Genomic DNA, 26,186 nt, shown 5'->3' with positions numbered 1-26,186 from the left:
AAATATGAGGATTGTGATGACATCACCAAGTGGTTCACAGCCTTTGAGAGGACCTCTGGAACCAGAACATTTAAAAAAGTCTCATTGGGAAGCTCTCCTTTGGGAACTGTTTACTGGTAAGTGTAGGGACAGGCTCCTCACACTCATTGGTGCAGATGCTGAATCCTATGACCACACGAGGGCTACCCTGATTGAGGGCTTTGGATTCAACACTGAGGAGTACTGAAGTAGGTTTAGGGAGGCTTACAAAAGTTTGAGCCAGTCCTGGGTTGATTTTGTAGACTACTCAGTGAAAACACTGGATCGTTGGGTAACTGGAAATGAAGTGCATGACTATAATGGGCTTTATAACTTGTTTATGATGGAACACATTTTAAGTAACTGCTTCGATAACAAGTTGCATCAATATTTGGTAGATCTAGGTCCAATTTCTCCCCAAGAAGAAGGCAGACCTCTGGGTCAAGACTATGGTGACCACAACTTCCTGGTGGGATGACCAAAAGTAAGTGGTTACAAATCCTCACCAGGAGAAAGTGGGTGACACTCCTAGAAATAAAGAAAAAGATTCCTCTTTAGGCCCTCAAAAACCTGCCCAAGTGGGTGGGCCCAAGACACATCTCAAAACAAAAGTGGGTACCAGGGTAAAAACTGGGATGCCACTAAGGCATGGTGTCACTAAGGCATGGTGTCACAACTGTAGACAGACAGGGCACCACACCAAGGGCACTTCTTGTCCCAAAAACAAACCCCCTAGCAAAACCCCTGGGGTGGTCAGTGTAGCCATTTGGGATGACTTCTCAGATGAGGAGGTCCTGATAGCCTTTAACTGGAAAATGGGCCTGACAGGTGAGTTGTAGATTCCAGAGGGAAGTAGACACTTCCACCACCGACTAGTGAATGGAATACCACCACTGCCCTAAGAGATACTTGTGCCAATCACACAATTGTGCATGACAGGCAGGTGCTCTCAAACTAATACATTCCAGGTAAGATTGCCAGGGTAATGGTTAGCCCAACGGAGGTCACTAAGAGGCCTATAGCTTTAGTGTACCTAGAAGTGGGTGGAACTTTTAGCTGGAGAAGGGTGGTAGTCAGTACAGACCTCCCCCTTGATTATCTCCTTGGAAATGACTACCCAGGTGTTGATCATTTCCCAAAAGAGAGGCTGGTCCAGTACCAGCCCATTCCCAAGGACTCTGGAGGTGCTCCCCATGCAGTGTCTACAGGTAGGCCCCAGAAGAAAAAGCAGAAAAAGCAGTGCAGGAAAGGTGGACAGCATTTAGCCAAGGTTCCAGTAAGCCAAGGAGATGCTGCTTCAGTAGGGGAGAACTCCAAAGCTGGCACTGGTGAATTCCAGCCTGTCCCACAAGAAGTCCTGATCAGTCAGGCAACTGTAAGCATAAGTGGGTGGCTCCTCAGCTAATAGAAGAGAGAGTGGAAGGAGGGTGTTTACTACAAGAAGTAGCAACCCCCCCCATTTTACCACAGCAGACAGGCACCCTGAACCCAAAGAAGCGTGTATCTTAGCCCCTTCCCCTGTTGGTGAAGAGCAAAAGGTGGGGTTCTGGGCACTGACGGCTGTCAGTGGCCTTTGCTGGGTGCTAGCCTTTCTGGCTGCACAGTCCTTGGCATGGTGGTCTGACCCCATGCCAAATAGCAAGATAGGCCCCTTGACCCTGTTGGTCATATTGGGGTTACTCCAGCTGTGAGTAACCACTTTGGGTAGGCTGGGGGTGGTCCTGGCTAAGGTAGGATTAGCAGAGGTGGGTGCCTCTAGCCCTCAGATACAAAGAACGGATGAAGACATTAAAAACACAGACAAGAGGCAATTCAGATTGGGTCCTATCAATATTGAGGTAGATCAGTTCCCCAGAGGGAATGACCTGGACAGGAGGATGTAAGGGAGAGTAGGCCCTGTAACAAACCAACCTGTTTCCCTACTCTTCCTTGCCTGACAATCTAGGAAGACTCTTCCAGGTTTGGCTCAGTCTCTTGGTTTGTGGGTTGGGGGGCTTGTGTAGGAAACTGGTCCTTGTTGCAGTTACCCCCCACCCCCACTGTTTGCCTGATATTGATGCTTATTTGACTGAGAGTGTGCTGGGATCTTGCTATCCAGGCCCCAGCACCAGTGTTCTTTCCCAAACCTGTACCATTGTTTCCACATATGGCACACCTCTGGCACACAGATAAGTCCCTTGTAAAAGGTATCAGTGGTACTAAAGGCCCTCTGGCCAGGAAGGGTCAGTATGGGCTGCAGCGGGTGTTGTGCCACCCTCAGGGACACCTCACCAAACACATGCACACTGCCATTGCTGATTGTGTGTGTTGGTGGGGAGAAAAAGACAAAGCCGTCACAACATCACTCTCAGGGAGCCATGCCCACCAAACACTGACTGTGGCATAGGTGAGTCACCCATCTAGAAGGCCTTACAGCCCTACGGCAGGGTGCACTATACCACAGGTGAGGGCAAAGCAGCATGAGCAATACTCCGCTATACTGTCTAAGTCTATTCTTAGACATTGTAAGTGCAGTGTGGCCATATTAAGTATATGGGCTGGGAGTTTGTCATTACGAACTCCACACCTCCATAATGGCTTCACTGAATACTGGGAAGATTGGTATCAAACTTCTCAGCCCAATCAACCCACACTGATGCCAGTGTTGGATTTATTCTAAAAAGCACACAGAGGGCATCTTAGAAATGCCCGCAGTATTTTACCCAATCCTCTAGTGTAGGGCTAAGTGGTCTGTACCAGCCTGCCACCAGCAGACACGTTTTTGACCCCGTGGGGTGAGGGCCTTTGTGCTCTCTGAGGCCAGAAACAAAGCCTGCTCTGGGTGGAAGTGTTTCACACCTCCCCCCTGCAGGAACTGTAACACCTGATGGTAAACCTCAAAGGCTCAGGCCTCGGGTTACAGTGCCCCAGGGCACTCCAGCTAGTAGAGATGCCCGCCTCCTGGACAAAGCCCCACTTTTGGCTGCAGGTTTGGCGGGAAAGTTAGGAAAAACAAGGAGGAGGAACCACTTCAGCTGGGACCACCCCTAAGGTATCCAGAGCAGAAGTGACAACCTCCTTGCAAAATCCTCAATAGGGTTAGGTTTGTGTCTTCCTCCCCAAAGGTAGTGGACACAAAAAGGGTGTAGCCACCCTCAGGGTCAGTAGCCATTGGCTACTGCCCTGTGACCCCTGTAATGCCCCTAAATCCAGGATTTAAGGGCTCCCCTGACCCAAGTCGTCAGATTCCTGGTGACCTCAAGAGAAGAAAGAAGGACTTCTAGTCTGAAAGGAGGAAGATGAAAACTGACTTGGCCCCAGCCCTACAGGCCTGTCGCCTGCTTCAAAGAACCTTCAAAAGAAAGTGACGCATACTGCAGGTCCAGCAACCTCTGCAAAGCTCCAGAAGACTGCCTGCATCACAGAGGAAGAAGAACTCCTGTGGACAGCGGCCCTGTCCAAGAAGTAACTACATCTAAGGACTCCAGAGCCTCATCGGATCCACAAGTCCTGACCACTTTGCACCCGACGCCCAGGGCCCGTGTCCTGCTGGCCCAACCAGCTAGAGAGGATCCCCAGGCAGTTATGAGCAAGTGCCCACCCTGGGTTGACCTCTTCTGTCCCCCACGACGACTCTTTCAGTGTGAATCCAGAGGACCCACCTGACTGCGAAAGATCCGGACGAAGATATCCAACGCTGCACACACAGCCCCCACAGCCCCCAGGCCTTAGAGTACCTGACCTCTGGTGCAGCAACGTTCAGCAGGCGGCCCTCTTACTTGTCCAGTCTGTGGGTTTCCGGAACTGACCCCCTGGATTCAGCCTGCAGCATCTAAGTGGCCCCCGTGGTTCCCCTATAGGAAAGCATTGGGAGCCCACGCTTTGTTTGCACCCGCACCTGGCCGTCCCTGCGCCGCTGAGGGTGTGAATTTGGTGCCAGCTTGTGAAGCCCCCAAAGCTCCTCTAAACCCCCCAGGTCTACCCTCTGAAGACGCGGATACTTACGTGCCTCTGAAACCGAGTGCCCCCGTCTCCATAGGAGCGCATGTTAACACCCTTTTTATACGTGTGTGTATGCTCTCTCCTTCTTTTTCTCTTTCTCACACACTCTTTCTGTTCCTCTGTCTGGAGGGAGTTCATTCACCATTTCTTGAACAAACCACCTATCCCCCCTCCTTTCCATTCTATCAATACTATGCAGCTCTCACACCTATCTATTCGCCATGCCACATAATTCCACTACACAAAAACACTACACACCACACAATTCCACAATTAACAATTCCAATTCAACTCACATAATTCCAATCAAACCGCATACATCCACTGCACTCAAACCAAAACAAATGGGTAAAAGACATTGGGCCTCATTACAACATTGGCGGGCGGCTGTAACCGCCGTGCGGCCGCCAATGCGGCCGCACTCCCGCCGTGCCCATTTGGACATCCCCGCTGGGCCGGCAGGTGGAAACCAAGTTTCCGCCCTCCGGCTCAGCGGGGATGTGGGCCGCAACATGGGAGCCGGCTCCAAATGGAGCCGGCGGTGTTGCGGACGTGGAACGGGTGCTGGTTTCCGCCCGCCGGCCCAGCGGGGATGTGGGCCGCAACATGGGAGCCGGCTCCAAATGGAGCCGGCGGTGTTGCGGATGTGCAACGGGTGCAGTTGCACCCGTCACGCTTTTCACTGTCTGCATAGCAGACAGTGAAAAGCAGCATGGGGCCCTGTCAGGGGGCCCCTGCACTGCCCATGCCAGTGGCATGGGCTGTGCAGGGGCCCCCAGGGGCCCCATGACTCCCCGTACCACCAGCCTTTTCCTGGCGGTTCAGACCGCCAGAAAAAGACTGGCGGTCGGGGAGTCGTAATCCCCTGGGCAGCGCTGCCCTGGCGGATTACATCCGCCGGAGCCATTGTGGTGGTAAACCGCCGGCCCCGGCGGTGCGACCGCGGTGCTACCGCCGCGGTCATAATACGCCGGGAGGCACCGCCAGCATGTTGGCGGTGCTCCCGTCGTTTTGGCCCTGCGGTTGTAATACAGCCAGGGTCATAATGACCACCATTGTCATTTACAACGCCGATAACTCTAACTCTCACAAATGCATGCGAGAGCTATTGATTTGCAAATGCTTGTTTTAAGTGTGATGGTTAGTAGGTAAAGCTGGTACTGTCATTCGTCAGCAGTGGCAAGGCCTGGGGGTGACACCAGACGCAGTGGAATACCACAGGCCCTGACACTTATAAATTAACTCATCATACATGGGAGTGTTAGGGAAGGAGTAGAGGGTGGTTTGGCCTTTGCCTAAAGGTCAACTCTGTTTTTAAGAGCCTTCGTTTTAACTTAAACACAATCAACGTGGCATGTGGTAAGTGCACTTCGAACATTCCCATTATTTATGTGTTTCCGAAGTGCTTTCAGAATCTGGGCACCCTTTCTCGGTGTTTCTCGGATTCTTGTTGACTGGGGTCAAGTGGTCTGTTGATATTATATTTGATTGGATTTCGTACTGTGAAGAGATGAGTGTTATTAGATGGTGGTAGGCCAGTTTAGGATAGACTAATGTACTGATTAGTGATAAGTACTGGATAGTAAGCAGCAAAATCCTGTTATGGTCCCGGGTGGAGCATTACGCGTATGGATTTGTGGCGAAAGATATTGACATTCTACTGTGGTGTGTATTTGTTTATTGCTTGGCTTCAAACAGCTGTCATGTTTTGAGGCGTCTTTACCCATTATATAGCTATAATGTCTTTCTGTGTGTACGTGGGCATGACAGGTATGAGGTAACTTCTTCATGGTTGTGGCTATGTGAATTGCTGAGATACATATTACATATATGCTAGTATTACTTAAATGGATGCAGCATTGGGAATGCAAAATGAAAGATTAGGAAATCTGACATGCAGGACACCAGCATGTGTGCTGTAGCCACGAGCATCCCCGTCACAGATTGAGGATTGAGCTCCACCATCACTAGTGCAGCAACGTGCTGCATCCACGAGCTGACCCAGCAACTGGACTGAGGAGAGAAGAGAATCATCTCCAGTGCAGCATCTGCAGTGTCCCCTCGACAAAGGATGAACTGTACCATCACTGGTATAGCAAGGGCACTGTAAGCAGCCCCTGTCAGACTGAGAACTGAAGAACGCCTCTAGTGCAGCACATGCGCTGTACTTATGAGCACTCTCCTCTCCTGTTTCAGAGCGGCGATTGAAGAAGACCCTTATTAGCGCAGCACTTGTGCTGTACACTTGGCCTACCCAAGGAATAGGCCGAGGACTAAGGAGTACCTGGACTGCTTGACCCTGCTCAAAAGGAAAGTGCCCTAACAATTGAGGCTGGACTTTCCTTGTGGGCAGCACCAAGACTGATTTCTGTGTTGGTCTTCATCTGCAGTGGGACAGCGAGTAAAAGGACGATGAAGTGGAGCTTGTACAAAGCAATCACCAGTAGCTCAGATCAGTCCAAGCATTCCCACCGCCACCTTCCTATTTTCCCCCTTCCGGTTTCTTATGGTATCAGTCCCTAGTGCCTTTGTTACAGCTCCACAAATGTCTATGTCACTGCCAGGCTGTGATTGTCCTCACTGAGTATGGTGGTGGAATACATAAAGTGCAAACCCGGATAGCTTTTGAAGTGTCCGTAATAGTGCGGTAGAGAACGAATTAAAACACTATGGGCCATATGTATGAACACATTTTGCCATAGACACAGAATGGGTAAAACCCTTTGATACATCTGGCCCTATGACCGTGGGAGGGGGCACTTCATTGCTGTACTCTTACATAGAAGAGGACATCTTTGCAAATAGTGCTAGCTATGCAAACTCCTGCTTTCGCCGGGAATCTAATTATGAGTGACACTGGATTTATGACACCCCCTCCACAAGGAAATGCACATTTTCAGACAAGAAATGAAAAATAATGCAAGAATGCAAATTATGTTGTTATATGCAAATTACGAGTGGATTTCTGTTTTATTATTAGCTAGCTGTTTTGACATTTTAGCACACATTGTTATGATGGGTTCCCTATCACTACAGAAAGTACATAGGCCCAAATTCAAGAAAAGTGGTGCTGCATTATATGCAGCGCTGCTTTTCTTGTGCCCCTTAGTTCCCCCCTAACACCACCATGTGTGTGCCATATTTAACATACGGTGCACCATGGCGAATGTTAAGGACAATAGCGTCATAAGTTTTGATGCTATTGTTGTATATTACAGGGTAAGCGCCAAAAATGTTGGCGTTAATCCTGCAAAGTACATAGGGGCCCATTAAGAACAATGGTGTGCCCCCTTCTAATGCGTGCTCTGTGCAGGCATTAAAGTCACTAAAAATGACGCAGTGGAATCTTATAGATTCCACTGCGCCGTTTTTGCGGGCCTTCAAATGAGGGAATGCCCCGCTTGCATACAGTAGGCCTAGTGCAGGCATAATGTGGCACAAGGGGTTACAAAGTGGTGCAGTGCATGCATTGCGCCACTTTGTAAATCTGGCGCGGTGAATTTGGCCTCATTCAGCAACGTTAGCATTATAAAACATTACACTAATGTGGCGCAAGGAGGCGCTAGGCCTTCCTGAATCCGGCCATAGTTTTCTTAAGAAATTAATTTGTACACAGTCAGCAAACCCTATACAAAATCACCAGCAATTAATGATTTAGTGCCAGATTTGGACTTTGGCGTATAGAATATGCACCACTGCCACGGTGAAGTACATTACTCTCACCAGGGTGAGGGTACTCAGCATGGCAAATTTAGAGATGTATACATTCCCAGTGGACATTCTTTGCATTTCAAGGAAATGTCATCATGGTGGTTCTTGAAAATGCATTGAAAGGTGTTCAATATTCTTCTCAAAGCAGCATTTTGTTTCTTGAAATAAAAAAAACTATGACCCCCCCCCCTTGAGAGTTTTATTGCATGCCGTGAGAGTCATTTTTCAGTTTTTGTTGCCCTTTACCACCAGGGTTTACCTGGCAATGACGGGCAGTAAAACCTTGTAATTTATCCATACACTCAAAATATGGTGGGTAGAAAAATAGGAAAACCTCTGACAGCTATGACTGCGACAGGCTGTCAGAAGCTTATGCCGGCAACAGTGTTCACCGCCGACATACTGAAGGCCTGCCCAAATCTAAATGAAGGAAGACCTTCAGTTGGGTGGTTCTCCATCACCATTGCAATGGGGTACCATCTCTGCCAAACTCTACATTGGGCCCTTTGTCTTGTGTAGATGCACAGGGCTACAAATTTACAAAAAATGGCACTGCAACCTATCAAAGCGAAACTGTTTGTGTGAAACTTATACAGTGTTGCCTTCATCAGCAGTCAAATCTCAACACTCTTCTTACATTAATAAAAGAGGTGCCTTTTATTTTGTGTATCTAATTAATGTTATAAGTGTATTTCCAAAATGTATCTTCAGTGTTGGGTGTATCCTATGTTCACATAGTAGGGCCTCCACAAGCACCTCTTGGCATTCAGAAACAGCCCTCCTCAGCCATATTGCACATTCCAAATGTCATATGGATTAGTTTTTGAAGTGTACTGAGTTTTTCACCAGTGGTTACGTGAAACGTTTTTAACATATATATTTTTTTGGGGCTTGACAATGTTCTGACAGAAAATGTGTGTGTGGCAATTTTCTTGCCAAAATTATTTTTTTGTAGTTTTTCTCACTCAAACCTACTTAGTGAAAGTTTCCATCCATTATATAAACTTTGTGGCATCAATGGAAATTGTGACATTTTTAAAAAATAGTCACAAAAACTTTTGCAACAACGCACATCCTTAGACTATAGACCTATATTGATTAAACAGCTCTAAATTACAGAAACACGTTAAAGGAGTTCTGCGCGAGGAAGGGTGGGCGGTATGGCCAAGAGGCCCCTCTGTGCCCCTCACCTTTTTCTAGCACCTGGGGATTTCTCATTCAGGGGCATTTCTGTGACTAGAGGCTCTTCGTCTAGCAGTGATTCTGTTTCCAAAAGTCGCTAATCCCTTCCTTGTAGATTTGTGTAATCAGACACATGAATGTAGAATGTATCAGGTTAAAATACTGTTTTCACCTGATCTAGTTCTCCCCGCCAAAATACCCACTCGGTTCACAGGCTCGCTGGACTCTTATTTGGCTACTGAGCTGAGTTTCTGCCAGGAAAGGCACAACTGGCCCCTGGGAGGATCCTACAGTGGTGCGTTGGTGCTGGGGACACAGATGTAAAGGGAGACCTTGCTTGCTGTTGTTTGCCCCTAAGGACTGAAGTCGAGCCCAAGGGATGTCTTGATCTGTCACCCTGACCCTCACGCAGTTGGATATCTGCCCTCACAACTCCTGTCACTTGGGGCAATATGCAGCGTCTAACCTAGAGAGCAGTGGTGCATATTGTGGGGCCTCCACTCTCAAACATACCTCTGATTTCCTCCTGCGGAGGTAGAAAGATCATAGAGAAGAACCAGACCATCAGTAGTAAACGCTGTACTCTGACCATAGACACTGAACGGGGATTTTAGAGAGAGGCTGTACTAATAAAGCTGTGAGACTCTCCATGTCCAAAGCTCTCTTTCCCTCTTGCTATTTCTGTCTAGGGTCTAGTCTGCATGGGAAAGAAAACTACATGCACCCAGTAACAAATGCCCTGATTGGGGGCATGAAAGCAGTATCTGCTGATTTTTACTCTTGTGCATAAAACTTTGAACTCACAACCCAATGCTGACCCAATGAGGTGCTTGCCTGGGTATTCACTGGTAGCGGGGACCTGCACTGCAATACTCCTACTGTGACAACATTTTGTTGCAATGCTGTCTTGATCTGCCATGTCACCACCAGTGCTTACATTGTGCAGTGGCTGCAGGTGGTGGGCATTTGTTGGGAACCAGAAATTATTTTTCACCCTTGAACTTTGATCCACAGCAATAGTGAGAGAGGGACAAAAAAGAGAGAAAAAAGGAAGAAGTGAGTATAGGAAAACAGTGGCAAACGAAGAAAGAAACAATAAAACAAACCTGTAAACATGAGATAAAGAGAAGCGTAGGGTGGTGGAAGATAGAGACACAACTCATGACTAGGTATCCGTGTTTTTCAGCATGTCTGGCATGTGGCTAGCACAGCTGACACAATCCTCTGATTTCTGCCAGAGAGGGCACTGAGGCTACGAACTCTCGCCCCAGTCTCGATTTTGGGCTACACATAGTAGTGATTGGGCTACTTTTTGGCTTCCCACCCCTGAAACTCCATTTTGAGCGGAGGCTTCAACTATGTGCCCTCCTGTTAATTGTTTCCTCAACTAGGCCCTCTTTAAAGGATGCAAAATCAAAAGAAGGGTTTGCTCTAAGAGCGCAGGCCTCCTTCCAAATCCAATCTAGCTGGTTATACCATGGTGCCCGATTTCTGGGGTTACGCTCCCCAGTTCTCTTGGGAGCCTACAGTGACTGGTCTTACTCCAGATATGGAGGACTATTAAGTGCTTGATTATGATGACTATGTGAAGTATGAGGGGTATGCAGTAGAAGAACATTTAGTTGAGGCCCTGGACAATTAGGTGCATGATGCTGCTAACTGAGCCTTAATGGTGGTACTTCACCTATTCATGAGACCACTTACAAAATACACTGTGAGCCAAAAGAAGACTGATGCGATCAACTTCTTTGAATTAAAAAGGGTCTTTGGACCCATCCCAAAATGACTCGGGCTGGCCTCATGCCGCAACCATGCAAAATATCTCCTCTAACATATTGCTGGACCATGGCTATGGTGTCTCTGACATGCCTGGCCATTTTGGGGTCTAAAGGCCTAACCCCTCAAGTCTAGGCTCCTCCTCCTCTCACTCCTTGCATTCAACCTTCTCTCAGGATGAGCAAGGCTCTAAACCTGCCAAATCGAACCTCAAGATCAAGCCAACAGTCAAGCAAAGGTGCTGCATTTCTATGTAGAGGAAATAATTCATCCTAGGTCCACTGACTGGATTCCAGCCCCTGAAGAGGCAGAATATGTACAGAAGGCTTCAAGAAGGAGGTCAGAACATGTTTATGTGCGGAATGCCCACATCCATCTTTGGTGAGCACCTCTGAGGTTGACCCCAACAAGGCAGCGTTCATACAGAAGTTCTCGAAGAACCCCAAAAAAGGGCTAGACTGCATCTGGCAGGGCTGCCAGGAAACACTACTGGGTATCTCAGCTCCATTGACCAAGATACTATAATCACCTTATAAAGCCAAAGAAGTGGCTACTCTCATTGACTCTGATGTCCTAATTAGCTGGGCTGAATTGAACACTAATTGTATGATCTCTTTGGATAGACACAAATCCATCTTGATGCAAATTGATTCCAAATTGGCCGAACCAGCAGCCACAGAAGCAGATCCCCTGGTGAACGAGCTCCTATTCAGACACAAATCTGTAAAAGGCCTGGGCAAATTTATAGCCACCTTTTCGGTCTTGGTAAAGCTCAGCTTTCCCTCAAGAAAGTCTTCAACTCTGGCCTTTTTGTTAGTGCCAGGCAGTTCAGCAGTCAAGTGTCCAGCTATAGTTTCTACCAGGTCGCTGCAAGGGGATTTGCTGGACACCGATAAGGTGGCTTAACATACAACAGAGACCAACCTTGGTTCTCTCCTGAGTTTGATGGGCCATCACCGCTATGGACAAGGTGGTCACAGGGGCAAACAACAAACCCACCAAAGCCAACTTTACAGGTCCTCTCCTTTCTTCCCACACAAACAAATGTTTATCGACTCTGAAATCTGAGGGCTTCTGAAGAAGGAGGTGATTTGCAGATCTCTGCCACACTTGAGAGGTTTTCTTGCCACAGTTGTTTTGGTGCAGAAAGAGGAAGGGGGCTTCTGTCTGGTCTTAAACCTCAAAGAATTCAATTTATGGATTGTGTACCACCATTTCAAGATGGAGTGTATCCATCTGCTAAGAAATCTATTGAGAAAGGGAGATTGGATGATATGACTCAATCTCAAGGATACTTATCTGTCCGATCGCATTATTCCTTGCACGCAGGTGATTTCTTCAGTTCCAATAGCAGGAGGAGTGGTTGGAGTTCACAGTGCTCCCCTCGGTCTATCTTCAGCCTTTGGTGTTTCACCAAACTGATGAAGCTAGTAGTCGAATCTCTGAGATGCAAGAGTATCAGGTTGATAGTTTACCTGGATGATCTGATCCTTACCGCTCAGGATCCAGTGATCATGAAGTTACACCTCTCATGGACGATACCGTTACTTCAAGATCTGGGGTTTCCAATCAGCACGTCCAAGTCAGTGCTAGTCCCCACGCAATTCACAGACTTTCTGGGATTCAGATAAGCTCAGTGAAATCCCAACTGAATTTACCAACACAGAAAGTAAAAAGCAAAAAAGAAAGAATTACAATCTACGATGTCTAGGTTGATGGTATCTTTCAGATCTTTAGCCAGGATATTGGGCTTATTAGCCTTCTCCATGCAGGCAATTTTCTTGAGCCTGGCCAACTATCAAGCTCTGCAATGCTTGAAAATCTTCCATCTCCAAAAAGGGGTGTCTTACTCAAAGTTGATTGCTCTGTCAGAAGAGGTCAAAATGGAATGAAACTGTTAGCTCAATCAGCTGGACGCCTGTAATGGCAGGACAATCTTCATTCAGCACCCAAGGTGATAATCAAATTGGATGCTAGCAGAAGGGACTAAAGAGCGTGTTGTGACCTGATCTCCACAGGGGGCAGATGGTGCCTAGAGGAATTATGTCTTCATATCAACTTCCTAGAACTGATAGAGGGTTCATTTGCCATCAAGAGTCTCCACCCACACAGGATGAACTGTTGTATCGTACTGAGGATGGACAATGTATCTGCAGTCTGATACATCAACAAACTGGGGGGTACACAATCCTATCTGTTGGGGGAGATCGCCGAGGACTTCTGACATTTTTACCTGCAAAATCAAATCTCAGTGGTGGCGGAATACGTTCCAGGCCAAGGGAATGTGGTTGTGGACTGGAACTGTCACTTCCTTCAGGGTTACAATGAATGGAGACTTCACCCTCATATCTTTCAGACTTTGAATTAACTTTGGGGTAGCTCTGTGTTGAACCTTTACATGACCTGCCTGAATATACAACTCTCAGTGTTTTTCACTTGGGGACCCTATTGTTGTAATTTAGCAGTGATTAGATTAAGCATTAGCAGAAGACATCTTGTATTTAGTTACTATTGTAAACATTTTGCGGAATCCATTTTGTATTCATGGCAGCCATTTTCTCTGCTACATGCTGCCATGTGCTCACCATGTGCTCTGTCCTACCTTTTTGTTAACTGCTCTTGAAATCTGCCTAGTGACAAGTTATATTTAGCATCTCTTACTTTCGCACATGCTCAGTAAGGTCTGCAGCTGTTAGTCCTTGGAAACTGTTAGCTCCTCCTACCTGTCGACTGTGCATTTTCCACATGACCTTACATGTATACAAGTCTTGTTTCCATAATTGTACCACCTCCTTTTAGCCCCTGTGTGGGTATAAAAGGACCATGCTCTCTCAGTTCAGTGTGCTACTTCAGACATTACCCAAGGGTGCTGTCTGAACTGTAGTACCACCTCATGAGGTTAATAAACTTTTGTCTTTTATTCCAGTTTCTGTGCCAACTTCTTCCTACATGGTCTGAGGACTTTGTGCAGAGAAAGGTGAACCCCTTGCACTAGTAGGCCTTGCTGAGGCTTACTTCAACAAATTGGCGCCCGAACAGGGACTCATCGGCGACTCGGATGCCCAACGGATTGGTCGCGACGAAGGATTGGGATTTCGCTGCGGACGATCAATGCCTGAGGAGACCCGAGTCTTGGCAACCACAGCGTTTTTCCCTTCCTTCTGACTTGACCATCCAGGTGGCGCCGGTCCTCGACTGAGATCCTTTTTGTTCATTCGTCATGCAGTGACCATTTGGTCGATTTTAGAACTTGGCAGTTGGAACCTGGACACCCTGTGATTGGTAAGAGCCGTTTTACGGCACTTGCTGTGGGTTTTGATGCCTGTGTTTGGTAATGTAGTTTAGCACTACTTACTGTGGCTCTCGTGATTTGGGTGACTAGTCAATTTGTATTCTTTGGATTTGATATATAAATTGCAATTTATATAGGCAGGTAATGAGGAGAATTTTCTCCAATTTAATTTTGATTTGAACGGCACCTTAAGTGCTACTTTGATTATAATATTGCATATTCTGCACTATTTTTGGCATGCCTGTTTTTAGCGCACTTCGTAGGATGTGTTGCTTTTGTAATGGTACCAATTTGAGACTGGAAGAATCGCATCCGGCACCCCCAGAGGGGATGCCAAATAGAGATATGTATGTTAAACATGGTCTTTCTTCTATAATGTACAGCACATTATGGAATAAATACACCCGCGCGGATCCTGAGTTACGTTGGCCTATGCATGGGTCATTTGATTTGCGAAAGATTGAGTATGTGGAACAATGTATGTGTAAGCGAAAGTCTAGGCAAGATATGTTTGACTGTGTACGAATGTGGGAGAAAGAAGCGCGTGGACGAGTGAAGCGTGAGCAAGCCTTGCTTGAGAAAGAGCAGCGGAAGAATGTATATGTGAAAGCATTGGAAATGAGAAAGAAAGAAATAAATGACTTAAAGGAGCTAGAAGAGAAAGAACGTAAGCTACAGGTAACTGGCCAATACACTGTTAGGCAACCTCTCTATCCTATCCTTAATAAACCACATGATGATTTATTGTTACTAGATCGCCCTCCACCTCCGTATGTCGTCCCTTCTGCCCCTCATGAGTTACCTAAAGTCTCCAGTTCGGAGCACCAGAAGATGCTGGACAGTCGCTCTATGCTGCCTGCTGACCGTGCGTCTGAGCTTAGATCTATTGCTCATAAAACAATTTGTAGCTTTGTTTCTGCTTTTGAACTTTTAGACAACATGAAAGGGTGGACGGAAAAAGAGCAGCTATATTTTACTGAGGCATTTGGCTCAGACGTTATTGACCTATATCGGAAATATTCTGATGACGTTAGAGCCCGATGATGTAGCAGCTGATCATAAGCAAATGCGTGATGGTCTTTTTGTTTTCTCCCAGGTGGCTGATGCAATCAGGCTTTTAATGAAATTATGTGTTGTGGCAGTCCGTTTGCAAGAGGAGAAAAGGGCTGTGGACGTAGTTGCACGGACATCTCAGACCGGCGGGGTGCAAGCTTCCATCTTTGGAACAGATAAGATTATGATAGTTCACGCGAAACCAATGCGGGAGGCCGCGCCTTTGTATGTTCCTCCTAAAGGATTTGGTACAAGTGATGATAAAACTTCTGTTGATGCTAAGGGTTATTTTATTTATAATTGGGTGTATACTCCTTGGAATAGGGCAGAAGTAATGGCACTTAAAACAGCATTACCTGACCCGCGGAAAAATCCAGCCGCCTTTTATTAGGAAGTTGAGGGAGCAATTAGTTCTTGTACTATGACTTTGGACACCTTGATTCTTTTGTTTTGCCTGAAGGTGTGGCTCTCATACAATATGTCGATGATATTTTGTTGGCAGCTGATACCCCGGAGCAATGTGAAAAGTGCACTTTGTCCTTATTTTCTTTTCTTGCTTCACACCATCATAAAGTGTCACGAAAGAAATTGCAATATTGTAGACCAAGGGTAACCTATTTAGGTCACCTTTTGTCTAAGGAGGGCCGTGCACTTACATCAGATCGTATTCAAGCAATTTTAGACACACCAGTACCCTCTACTCAGAAAGATGTTCGTGCATTCCTTGGTCTTACTTCTTTTTGTAGGCAATGGATATTAGGGTTTTTCACACATTGCCAAACCTTTGCTAGCACCTTTGACAAAAAATACTCCAATGCCCCTCCCATGGACAGATGAATGTGAGACTGCTTTCCGGCAGCTGCGACAAGCCCTTTGTTCTGCACCAGTGTTAGGTACTCCAGATTACATGAAGCCTTTTGCACTTTACATACATGAGAAAGATGGATGTGCATTATCAGTTTTAGTACAGACACATGGCGATAAGCAGCGTCCCTGTGCATATTTTTCAGCAGTACTTGATCCTGTCGCTCGAGTGTTGCCCGGGTGTTTTCGTTCAGTTGCCGCAACAGCTGTCTCAATACGTCAGAGTGAAGGGATAGTTTTGTCACATAAGCTGTTGGTGCTAGTACCCCATGCGGTTGATGCTCTTTTAAATCAAACAAAGACACAACATTTAACTAGCGCCCGTATGACAGGTTATGAGTTGACATTGTTGGCTCCTCACATTACACTGAAGAGATGTGCGACACTAAATCTAGCTACTTTGTTGCCATATCCGGTGACTCAGCCTCAGTCACAAGAAACACATGATTGTATATTCCTTACCGAAGAACAGACAAAGGGTCGTGTTGATTTACAAGATACGCCCCTTTTAGATGTAGACGGGGAACTGTGGGTTGATGGGTCTTGTTTGAAGTTGCCAGATGGTACGACCTCAGCTGCATATGCAATCACCACAATACACACGGTAGTGGAGACAGCTCGTATACCACAGAAGTCAGCTCAAGCAGCTGAACTAATAGCTTTGACACAAGCATGTGAGCTTAGTACTGATTTAAGTGTGAACATTTATACAGACAGCCGCTATGCTTTTGGAGTGGCTCATGATTTTGGTTTGCTTTGGAAGGAGAGAGGTTTTCTCACATCCCACGGGATGCAGATAATGCACAGAGAATTAGTGCATAACCTCTTGACTGCATTGACATATCCAAATAAACTAGCTATTGTGAAATGTAGTGCACATAAGAAAGTGACCGATAAGAAAGGGCAAGGTAATGCTCTTGCAGACCGTGTAGCACGTGAGACTGCGATGCAGCGAAGTACTACTTCTATGTATGTAGTGAAGTCACAAGCTGAACGTTGGCATAATGCTAGACAAGACGTATTAGATATACAGAAATCTGCTTCTGTGAAAGAACGTGAGCAATGGTCTAAAGATGGAGAATTGGATGATGAGGGCTGTTGGCGGAATAAGCAGATGGATAAATGGAAATTGCCTATAGCTTTTGTACAACCTATGGTTCAGATGGCACATGGGCTGGCACATGTTGGAGCTTCAACAATAATGAAGTTGCTTACGCAAGTTTGGGAGCATCCAGAAATTTCCAGTACAGCTAAGAGAGTAGTACAGTCTTGTTTGGTCTGCTTACAATACAATCCTGGAAAAGGGACACGTACTCCTGCAGGAGGGTTTGCTACACCAACTGCACCTTTTGAAGTTCTACAAATGGATTATATTCAGCTTGAATGCTGCAACAATTTAAAGTATGTCTTGGTGGTGGTTTGTGCCTTCAGTAAATGGATAGAGGCGTACCCCACAAAGGATAATACTGCCATTACCACAGCGAAGGTGCTTTTGAAAGAATTTTTCCCTAGGTTTGGTGTTTGCAGACTTTTATGGAGTGATAATGGACCTCATTTTGTTGGGGAAGTTATTAAGTATCTCCTGAAAGGATTAGGGATCAAACAGAAGTTCCATGCGGTTTTCCACCCACAATCAGCAGGGTTGGTGGAAAGGTATAATGCTACTTTGAAGCTGAAGTTAGCGAAGATACAGGCTTCCACATCCTTAACTTGGCCGGATGCATTACCATTGGCATTATTGTCTATTAGGTCAGTGCCACACTCCCGACTTGGCCTTAGCCCCTATGAAGTAGTATTCGGGAGGCCAATGAATATTTGGGGAGTTCCTAAACCAAAATCCGTATATGATGTACCTTGTGTCCTGATGAATGATTATTTGGCACAGTTAACCGACAATTTGGTTTCTATTCATCAACAGATTCGAGAAGCACTTCCTGACACATCTACAGGTGAAGGCCATGAATTCCGACCTGGTGACCAGGTGATGATTAAGTCTTTTGAAAGATCAAGCAGCTTGGAACCAAGGTGGCGAGGCCCAGAACAGGTGCTCCTTGCGACAAGGACAGCAATTCGAGTGACGAACCGCAAGAATTGGGTCCATAATACTCACTGCAAGAGAGTGCTACCTACCTTGGTGGAACCTGCTGTGCTGACCGATCATCGAGAGATTTTGACTACGGAGAAAGGCCGTGCTATATCACCTGACGAATCTGCAGAGGTCTTCTCGGACTATACGACTTCTGGAGTGTTGCGATATAATTTGAGACCAAGGAAAGAATCTGAAAATTGTTTTGAAAAGACTGGTTGAGCTACCGCCCTGGGTTAGTGAAACGGAGAGCCAATGTGGCAAGGGGGGTGGATCAGCCATGCATTAGAGTAGTGACACCTGTCTTGGCCCTTGGTGAAGAAATCAGCGGCTGCCCAGGGATAAGAGCTCCAACGATTGTTTTTAATTCATTTCTGAAAGGGTCGATTATCGTTGTTGCTAAAATGAATAACAAATTGATCATTAGTGTTATGGGGTTTGTTGTTGTTTTGGTGGTTACAGCAACAATCACCTGGTTTGTTGAAAAGAAGTCTCCTGCTCGTGAGTTTTTTGTTGCCACTACTCCAGTACCAGAGGATCACTATTACTTTACGCTTCCCTATCAGGAGCAGAAGCACCGTCAATCGTACTTCAATAATACTTTCATTCAGATGTTGCATCATACTCATAATGCTACAAATACTACTAACTGTTGGGTATGTGGAATGATACCTGTGCATCAAAAGAAAGGAGGAACACCTTTCATTCCTCTTCCTTTTTCACACAATGGTTCTTGTCAAGCTTGGTACATGCTTTTGTTTGCATCTGGAAAACGTACAGAGGGCGGACTTCTTTTTCGCCTTAATAAAGTATGCTACCAAGACAAAGATGGGTATCCTCAAGCCAAAGGAACTAAATGGGAATCGGAAGAGTATCAACCGGACAATGTTTCAATACCATATGTCTTCACAAATATACGAGACTCTGACAAGAAAGAACAATTTGGGATTTCTGTTACAAAAACTAAAGCAGATTTATGTATACGAAGCATTGGACGAATTCCAGTAGGGATAAGCGATTGTACCTTGATTTTAACTATTGGGGGTGTAAATAATAGTAGTTTTACAGCTTCACATAATACATATTTTGTTTGTGGTAACTATGGATATTACCAACTACCTGTTGGAAGGTCATGTGTGTGTAATGATTGCAATATTTTTTCACATGCTGTATCTGTATTCAGTGTGGTCCAATGTTCTGCTCCATGTGTATTACTGCTTGTATGCCTACTAAAAGAAATATTACAGAAATGAAAGCACAACATATGTTAGATAAGGAAATAGCTGAAATGATGAGCATAAATATACAAGATGAATATTTAGATTATCCCAGAAAGACGAATGTCTTCAGCTAATGCTGAAAGGGTCGTCTGTTGTAATTTAGCAGTGATTAGATTAAGCATTAGCAGAAGACATCTTGTATTTAGTTACTATTGTAAACATTTTGCGGAATCCATTTTGTATTCATGGCAGCCATTTTCTCTGCTACATGCTGCCATGTGCTCACCATGTGCTCTGTCCTACCTTTCTGTTAACTGCTCTTGAAATCTGCCTAGTGACAAGTTATATTTAGCATCTCTTACTTTCGCACATGCTCAGTAAGGTCTGCAGCTGTTAGTCCTTGGAAACTGTTAGCTCCTCCTACCTGTCGACTGTGCATTTTCCACATGACCTTACATATATACAAGTCTTGTTTCCATAATTGTACCACCTCCTTTTAGCCCCTGTGTGGGTATAAAAGGACCATGCTCTCTCAGTTCAGTGTGCTACTTCAGACATTACCCAAGGGTGCTGTCTGAACTGTAGTACCACCTCATGAGGTTAATAAACTTTTGTCTTTTATTCCAGTTTCTGTGCCAACTTCTTCCTACATGGTCTGAGGACTTTGTGCAGAGAAAGGTGAACCCCTTGCACTAGTAGGCCTTGCTGAGGCTTACTTCAACACTATCCCATAGCGGTCGAAACCAATGCCTTTTTTGCAGAACTGGGGGGAGCAACCTACATTAGGCTCTTCACACTTTCCTGATAATTCCCAGAGTGATATCTCAGACGAGATTGCAGATGGCCAAACTGGTCTTGGTGATGCCAAGGTGAAAAGCTCAACCATGGTTACCAGCACTGTTAGAGTTCTTGTGTGACTGCCTCCTTCAGTTCCCATTATTCCAGGACCTTCTAACAGATCCACTAGGGATGCCTCATCCACTTATAATGTTAGGACAACTGATGTTGATGGCTTGTAGAGTTTCTTGAGATGATGGAAGTGCCAGAACTTTTACATAAGTTGCATTCTACCTCCAGCAAGCTTGATCATCCAATATTCACAAGAGATATTGTTCGGCCTGGTGACAATGGGTTGGTTGATGCAATGAACGGGACGTAGTTCCTATGGCAGCTGAGTTATGATGGGTGGTAAACTTCTTGTCACAGTTAGCACAGAGCAGACTAGCATACAAATCAGTTAACAATTATAGATCCGCCATTTCAGCTGGACACCTTCCAATAAATGGGAAACTGGTTGGCAAACATCCATTGATCTGTAAAATTCTGAGGGGTGTTGGATAAGTTAAACTTCTCAAATCAAAATATTCTGCGCTTTCGTGGGTCAATGCGGTTCCCAAGTTTTTGACAACAGGGCCCACAAATTAAGATTTGTCACAAAAACAACTTTCCACAAAGTTGGTGACCATATTATGTCTAATCTCATGAAGGAGAATTTCAGAGGTCAAAGCCTTGGATGTAGCAGGTACTGTGTTTTCTCCATTAGCAGTTTCCTTTTCTATTTCTAAAAGGACAAAAACGAAACTCTGAGTCTGTTTCTTATCCAGCCTTTGCAGAGAATCCTAAACTGTGTATGGTGAAATGTTTGAAGACATATGAGGATTGTCCTAGAGAGTTGAGACAGGAATATGCTGGACAGCTTCTGATTGCATTACATAAACCTTTTCGGCTGGGTGGCGTCATCCACGTTAGCCAGGTGGGTGCGGGAGTGGATGTGTCAGCCTTTGGAGCACACTTGGTCAGAGGAGCTTTGACTCCCAAATCTTACTCCCTAGGTTCTAAATTGAAGGACATTATGGCTGCAGCATCTATGTTCAAAACATTTTATCATAAACCGATTGTTAATGTAGCATCTACTGTGGTGAGACAGCTTTAAACTTGCAAAATCTTGGTTTATGGTCCTGACATAGAATATAATATGTTGTAGCTGACACGTCAAGAATTTTCAATTCTATAAAGGATTTGGAAGTGAGGATAAATACCCCCACCCCCCCACACCCTGGAACACAGAATATATTTTTGTATATATACATTGTTTAAGGTGACATATTACATGATTTATATGTTTGAATAAAGACCAGTATTGTGATTTTCCTAAATGAGGCATTCCTTAATTTTGCGTTATGCGTATGATGGAGTTGTTCTATTCCAAAATCTGTGGTTAAGGCTTTGATGTTTCTCCCATCAAAAGTGAAGAGCATAAGCAGCATTGAGAGATGATTGTCGACATTTCGATGTTGGTTCTAGTTCCTGGCAGAATGGTGTTAATTCATAAGTGTGGTTGAAATGTTCTGACAGCAGCAGACTTCCAAGACCGGAATCCCATTGCTGCAATTTGAGAGTGTAAAGTTATGCTGGATTTATAGAAGTTGAAGAATGGTACTTTTCTCCAGACCAAACATGCAAAGAAAGCGGAAGGACTATGATGGCTCAAGCATGTATACAGCTAAGGGTACCCTGATTGGGTGGGGGTGGCGGACATGTCATGAGCAAGGTGTTCATGGGAAATGTAGTTTGTCTGTTAATACTGTGTTAATTTTCTGCTGTAAATTTTGAGCAGTAAAGATAGAGAAGCATAATCTGCGCCACAGACTCCTTAATAGAACTGAAAATATTCTTGACGGGTCAGCTGGAAAATGTTTTACTAATAACAGCCTGTCTAAGATTCCCTCTGGAGAACAGGAGAAAGCACACTTTACCCAACCAAAAACCTTAAAGGCACACAAGTCTTTATGGTAGGTGCTCACTTCAGCCATTGAGCCCCTAAATGGAGGTCCCAGTTAGCGGTAGGCTTGGCCACAGATAAAACACATGAACTGCTGCCATACTGAAAGTTAGGTAGGGCCAAAGTGCATTCTGTTCATTAAAAAGTCAACCTTTTAGAGAATTCACGAAAATATAACAGAGACATACCTGGTATTAAGAATGCATAAACATTTTGAAACAACTGAAACGAAAATAATTTAATGCTTACTGCAAATAAAATACATTTCACACGGTCTACGTGCCTTGTAGTGGGACAAAACTGAACATTAAAACAAATCTTTAGTAAAATTAAAACGTGTTGTGTCTGTTGTTCTGAAAAACAGTAAATAATTTCAACTGGTTTATCACTGGAAAAATAATATTTTAAAAACTGTAAATTCTGTTAAACATTGTTACGCTCTCAGCTTCCTGCAAGGACTATAATTGACCCAAGCTAAGGTGCATTGGCAAAGTCGATAGATCTTGCCTTTGGGCCCTATTAACTTTGCCAATTGTCTTAGGCATGTAGCGCAGCATTCCAAAGGCTATGTCGCATGGCTAAAGAATAAAAAAAAAAACTTTTGACGTAGCCGGCTATATCAGTTTTGTAAATGTATGCATCTTGCACGTGTACACGCCTACAAAATGACACACAGTTCTTTTATTTCTTTTTAGTTACCGATCCAAGTTCGGTCACTAAGAAAAAGGTACATTTTTTTTTTCTATAGCGGGTGGGAGGAAACATCAGTGAGGACGCTACATGGGTGGGGAGAAATACAGGGGCATAGGTGGGGGTTGGAAGCAACACAGCGACGAGGGTCGGAAGCAATACAGGAGGCACGGGTGGGGGCAGAAGCAAAACAGCGGGTACAGGTAGAAGAATCAAACGAGTGAGAGACAGCAACGCAGAGCTGGCGGGGAGACATCACACAAGTGATATTTTGTTGTGGCCCCATCAGTTTTACCTGTGGCCCAATGTGGCCCCCTCCTAAAATGTAATTCTAGAGAGGGAACGGGTGACTGTTATGCATAATAAAGATTTGAGTGGTGTTTCCAACTAATCTTTGAAATTTAATGCCATGCTTGCTGTCTGACCCGAGACTATCAAACTTGGACAGATGGTACTTTTTATGTCATTTTTAATGTAAAGTATATATGTAGCGTGAACCTTATGAGAAGGGCCACGATCCGCTGTGCAAGAGCAGTGATAGCCAAAAGCTCCATGCAGAAGCTGTGAGCGTATGTAATTGTTGCATTGATTTGCAGGAAAAGAAGAGGGGACACAGATTATATAAGTTAAGGTGATTTTTTGTTATAAAAAAACATTGAATTAATTCAGCCACCTATACAATTCCTCTGCAGGGCTATTTCCAATGACTACCAAATTCCCAATAGTCCGACAGAGGCCAAGTAGGTCTGCAACAGAGTTTCATGAAATCAATGCCTTATCACAACTCAGTCCCAGCTCTACCTGCCTTTCCAACATACCAACATCTTCTGACATCTGATTTCTCTGTGGAGTATTCTATTTCAGGCTTACACATTAAAACCTTGTGAGCACCATATTACTGTGGTAAGTCTGGGATTACCGCTCCAGCACTTTGTTCACTCTATGTCACAGTGGTCTCCAAACTTTTGAATGCCGTGCCCACCCAGTTGAAAATTAAAAATCATTGGGCCCCACTCAGAATTTTTCACAATTGTTTTATAAAGATGGCAATGTTTAAATATGTCTAGACATATTTAAACATTGCAATTAAGTACTGTTATCTTTTGAAAAATGCAATTAAATGCTTCTCCTTAAAACAAAGTCTTGTTATCTGTATAATGTTTCTTTTGGCCAGAGTCTGGCGCACCCCCTGGGATCACTTGAGGCCCCCCTAGGGGGGCCCGCCCCCCCAGTTTGAAGACCTCTGCTCTATGACTAGCTGACCTGACATTTCAGCGGGTTTACCAAGAGGGCAGTACTCTGCAGCGTCTATATAGTTTTGATTTTTGGCATCGGTGGACTCCATAGCAGCCTTCTCCCGGCGGATCCTGATGGGTCATGGCACACTAATGGACTGATGAGGTCTGGGTGAGTCCTCTCTCATGCTCAGGGTGTGTTGTTGGCTCGTGCCTCTTAAAATGTCTGCGCATGACAGAAAACAAAACAAATCTGTATGTGCATGTACATTGAGTGTTACTCTGGCCACCATGTAATCTGTGGCTGCACGGCCAGAAGTGCTTGCTTTTAGAGGCAGACGGGCTTATGTTGTCTGTGCAACATCTTTTCCGGGGGATCAATGTTGTTGCCAGTAGCCGTAGCTCCATTCTGGTGCAGAGGTCCATTGTTACCCAGGGGTAAAGACCCAGCCTTGCTGCTTTCATGTGGAAAGGAGACTCTCTTCTGTGGAAGGAGCAGGATCAGGAGCAGAGCAAGAATGTGGAAGATGTACCACCACGACCTGCATAGAAAAAAACAGAAACATGTGTCACAAGCTTCCCAATAGGCACCATGGTACAAATATCAAGGAACAGCTTCCAGTCAAATGCAGAGCTGTTTTCTGCAAACTCCAGTGCAGCTCCTGGTAAATGCCAGACTTTAACCCAACTGCAGAGAAGATGCAGACAAAAACCTATGCAGCTCCAGGCAAGTCATGGACGGAGCAACATCACAAAACCTGAGAGGGGATAAATACAGACAGACCCCAGAATAACTTTAGGCTAAACTCAGAGATAATATCGAAAATATTAGAGCTGATACAGGAAAACCCCAGAGGAGAAACAGACAACCCGCAAATGCAGATAAAGCAGAGACAAAGGGAACATTCTACAATGGATGCCGACAAACAACAGAGCAGATAAATGTAAAGAAAATCACTTCAGGCAAGACACGAGAGTGGCTTCCAGACAAATCCAGGAGTGGATTCAGCACAGAGCAGACTTAATTCAAATTACCCAAGAGATGCTTCAGGCTATCCTCAAAACAGTCAGTCAAACCATAAAGGAGCTTCAGACAATTCCCAGATTGACTTTAGGAAAACCTTAGACAAAACCTGGGGCACCGTCTACGTAAACTACAGAGCTGCTTGAGACAAACTACAGTGCTGCTTTCAGGAAAACAGACTCAGGGACAGTGAAGAACACCTTCTGCAAACTCCAAGGAAGCGCCTGGGGTAAACTCACTGTAGCTTTAGATGGACTACATAGCTGTAGTGAGCCACCTGACCCCTATGTGAAGGGGCCATCACATATACATCCGTGCCTATGGCTGGATCTGAACAAGGAAATAAACAAAAGGTCACAGTACTGCTTGCGGTGACTCCAAGACACAGACTGATGTGTCAGTGGCCCAGGACTTAACAGTGGTGATGAAGGATGGGCCCTTCTCTCAGCCTAGAGAGAACCATACTTTCTGTGATCACCTTCTGCCTCACAACCCAATGCAGCAATCCACCTGCATCCTCAGAGCTACAGACGATTGCTGAGACACCCCTTAAGCCGGCAGCTCTATCAGTGCCAATGGGCCCCACCCCCGAGAGCAGAAAGGGAGACTTGTGGCCTGTCAGCCTCATGGAGCCTGTATGAGTCCGAAAGCACTTGCCTCTGCGTTGCCTCTCTCTCAAGCCCACAGCAGCGCTGCACTCCAAAAGAAAGGGACCCCAGAGGAGTGCTGTTTTTCCCAACAAACAGGAAATGTGCCCCTGTGCGCAGCTGCCCACTATTCCACCTGACACAATTACAATAGGACACGAGCTCCAAAAACAATAAGCCCCACATAAGGATTGCCTCATCACCTACCAAGGACCTCTTCCATCCCCAATGAGGGTTTAGGTTTCCATGCGTCATCTCATGGTTGTCAAAATGGATGGTCATGGTGTGAACCGGCAACACCAACTTTGTCAAAGAGAGAGGCACTGAGGCTCACCTGCTATGGCTAATGATAAGCAAGCTTTACCAGTGGAGTTCTAGTACATGCATCCATTACTGCATTGCCCTCATTTAGCGAGCTGGTGGAGCCAACTACCGCTGATGTATGCTGGAAGACATGAATGAGTCATCTCAATAACTTCTTTTGCATCATGAGACAAGTAGATGGGATGGTGAAGAGATCACTCCTATTACTCTTTGCAGGGTAGGACACATATAATTTCTTGGAGAACCTTCTGTGTACAGGGGCTGGCCATGAGTGTGATGTCTACAAATCTGTTAAGTGTCA

The 26,186-nt window shown here is 45.3% G+C and overlaps 1 protein-coding gene across 1 annotated transcript in view; it reads right to left on the bottom strand.

Moving 5' to 3' along the window:
* Positions 1-22,188: 22,188 nt before the first annotated feature.
* Positions 22,189-26,186, bottom strand: part of LOC138284882 (lysophospholipid acyltransferase 2-like) — a 143,473-nt gene continuing 139,475 nt past the window's right edge. The window contains exon 13 of the mRNA XM_069224122.1: positions 22,189-24,432. Within this exon, the coding sequence (XP_069080223.1) occupies positions 24,219-24,432 (214 nt within the window). The 3' untranslated portion in view covers positions 22,189-24,218. The remainder of the gene's footprint in view (positions 24,433-26,186) is intronic.

Source organism: Pleurodeles waltl, chromosome 3_1 (assembly GCF_031143425.1).
Source record: "Pleurodeles waltl isolate 20211129_DDA chromosome 3_1, aPleWal1.hap1.20221129, whole genome shotgun sequence".
NCBI classification, from domain to species: domain Eukaryota; kingdom Metazoa; phylum Chordata; class Amphibia; order Caudata; family Salamandridae; genus Pleurodeles; species Pleurodeles waltl.
The sequence above is the reverse complement of the archived record's forward strand: the minus strand, read 5'-3'. Positions and strand labels throughout refer to the sequence as shown.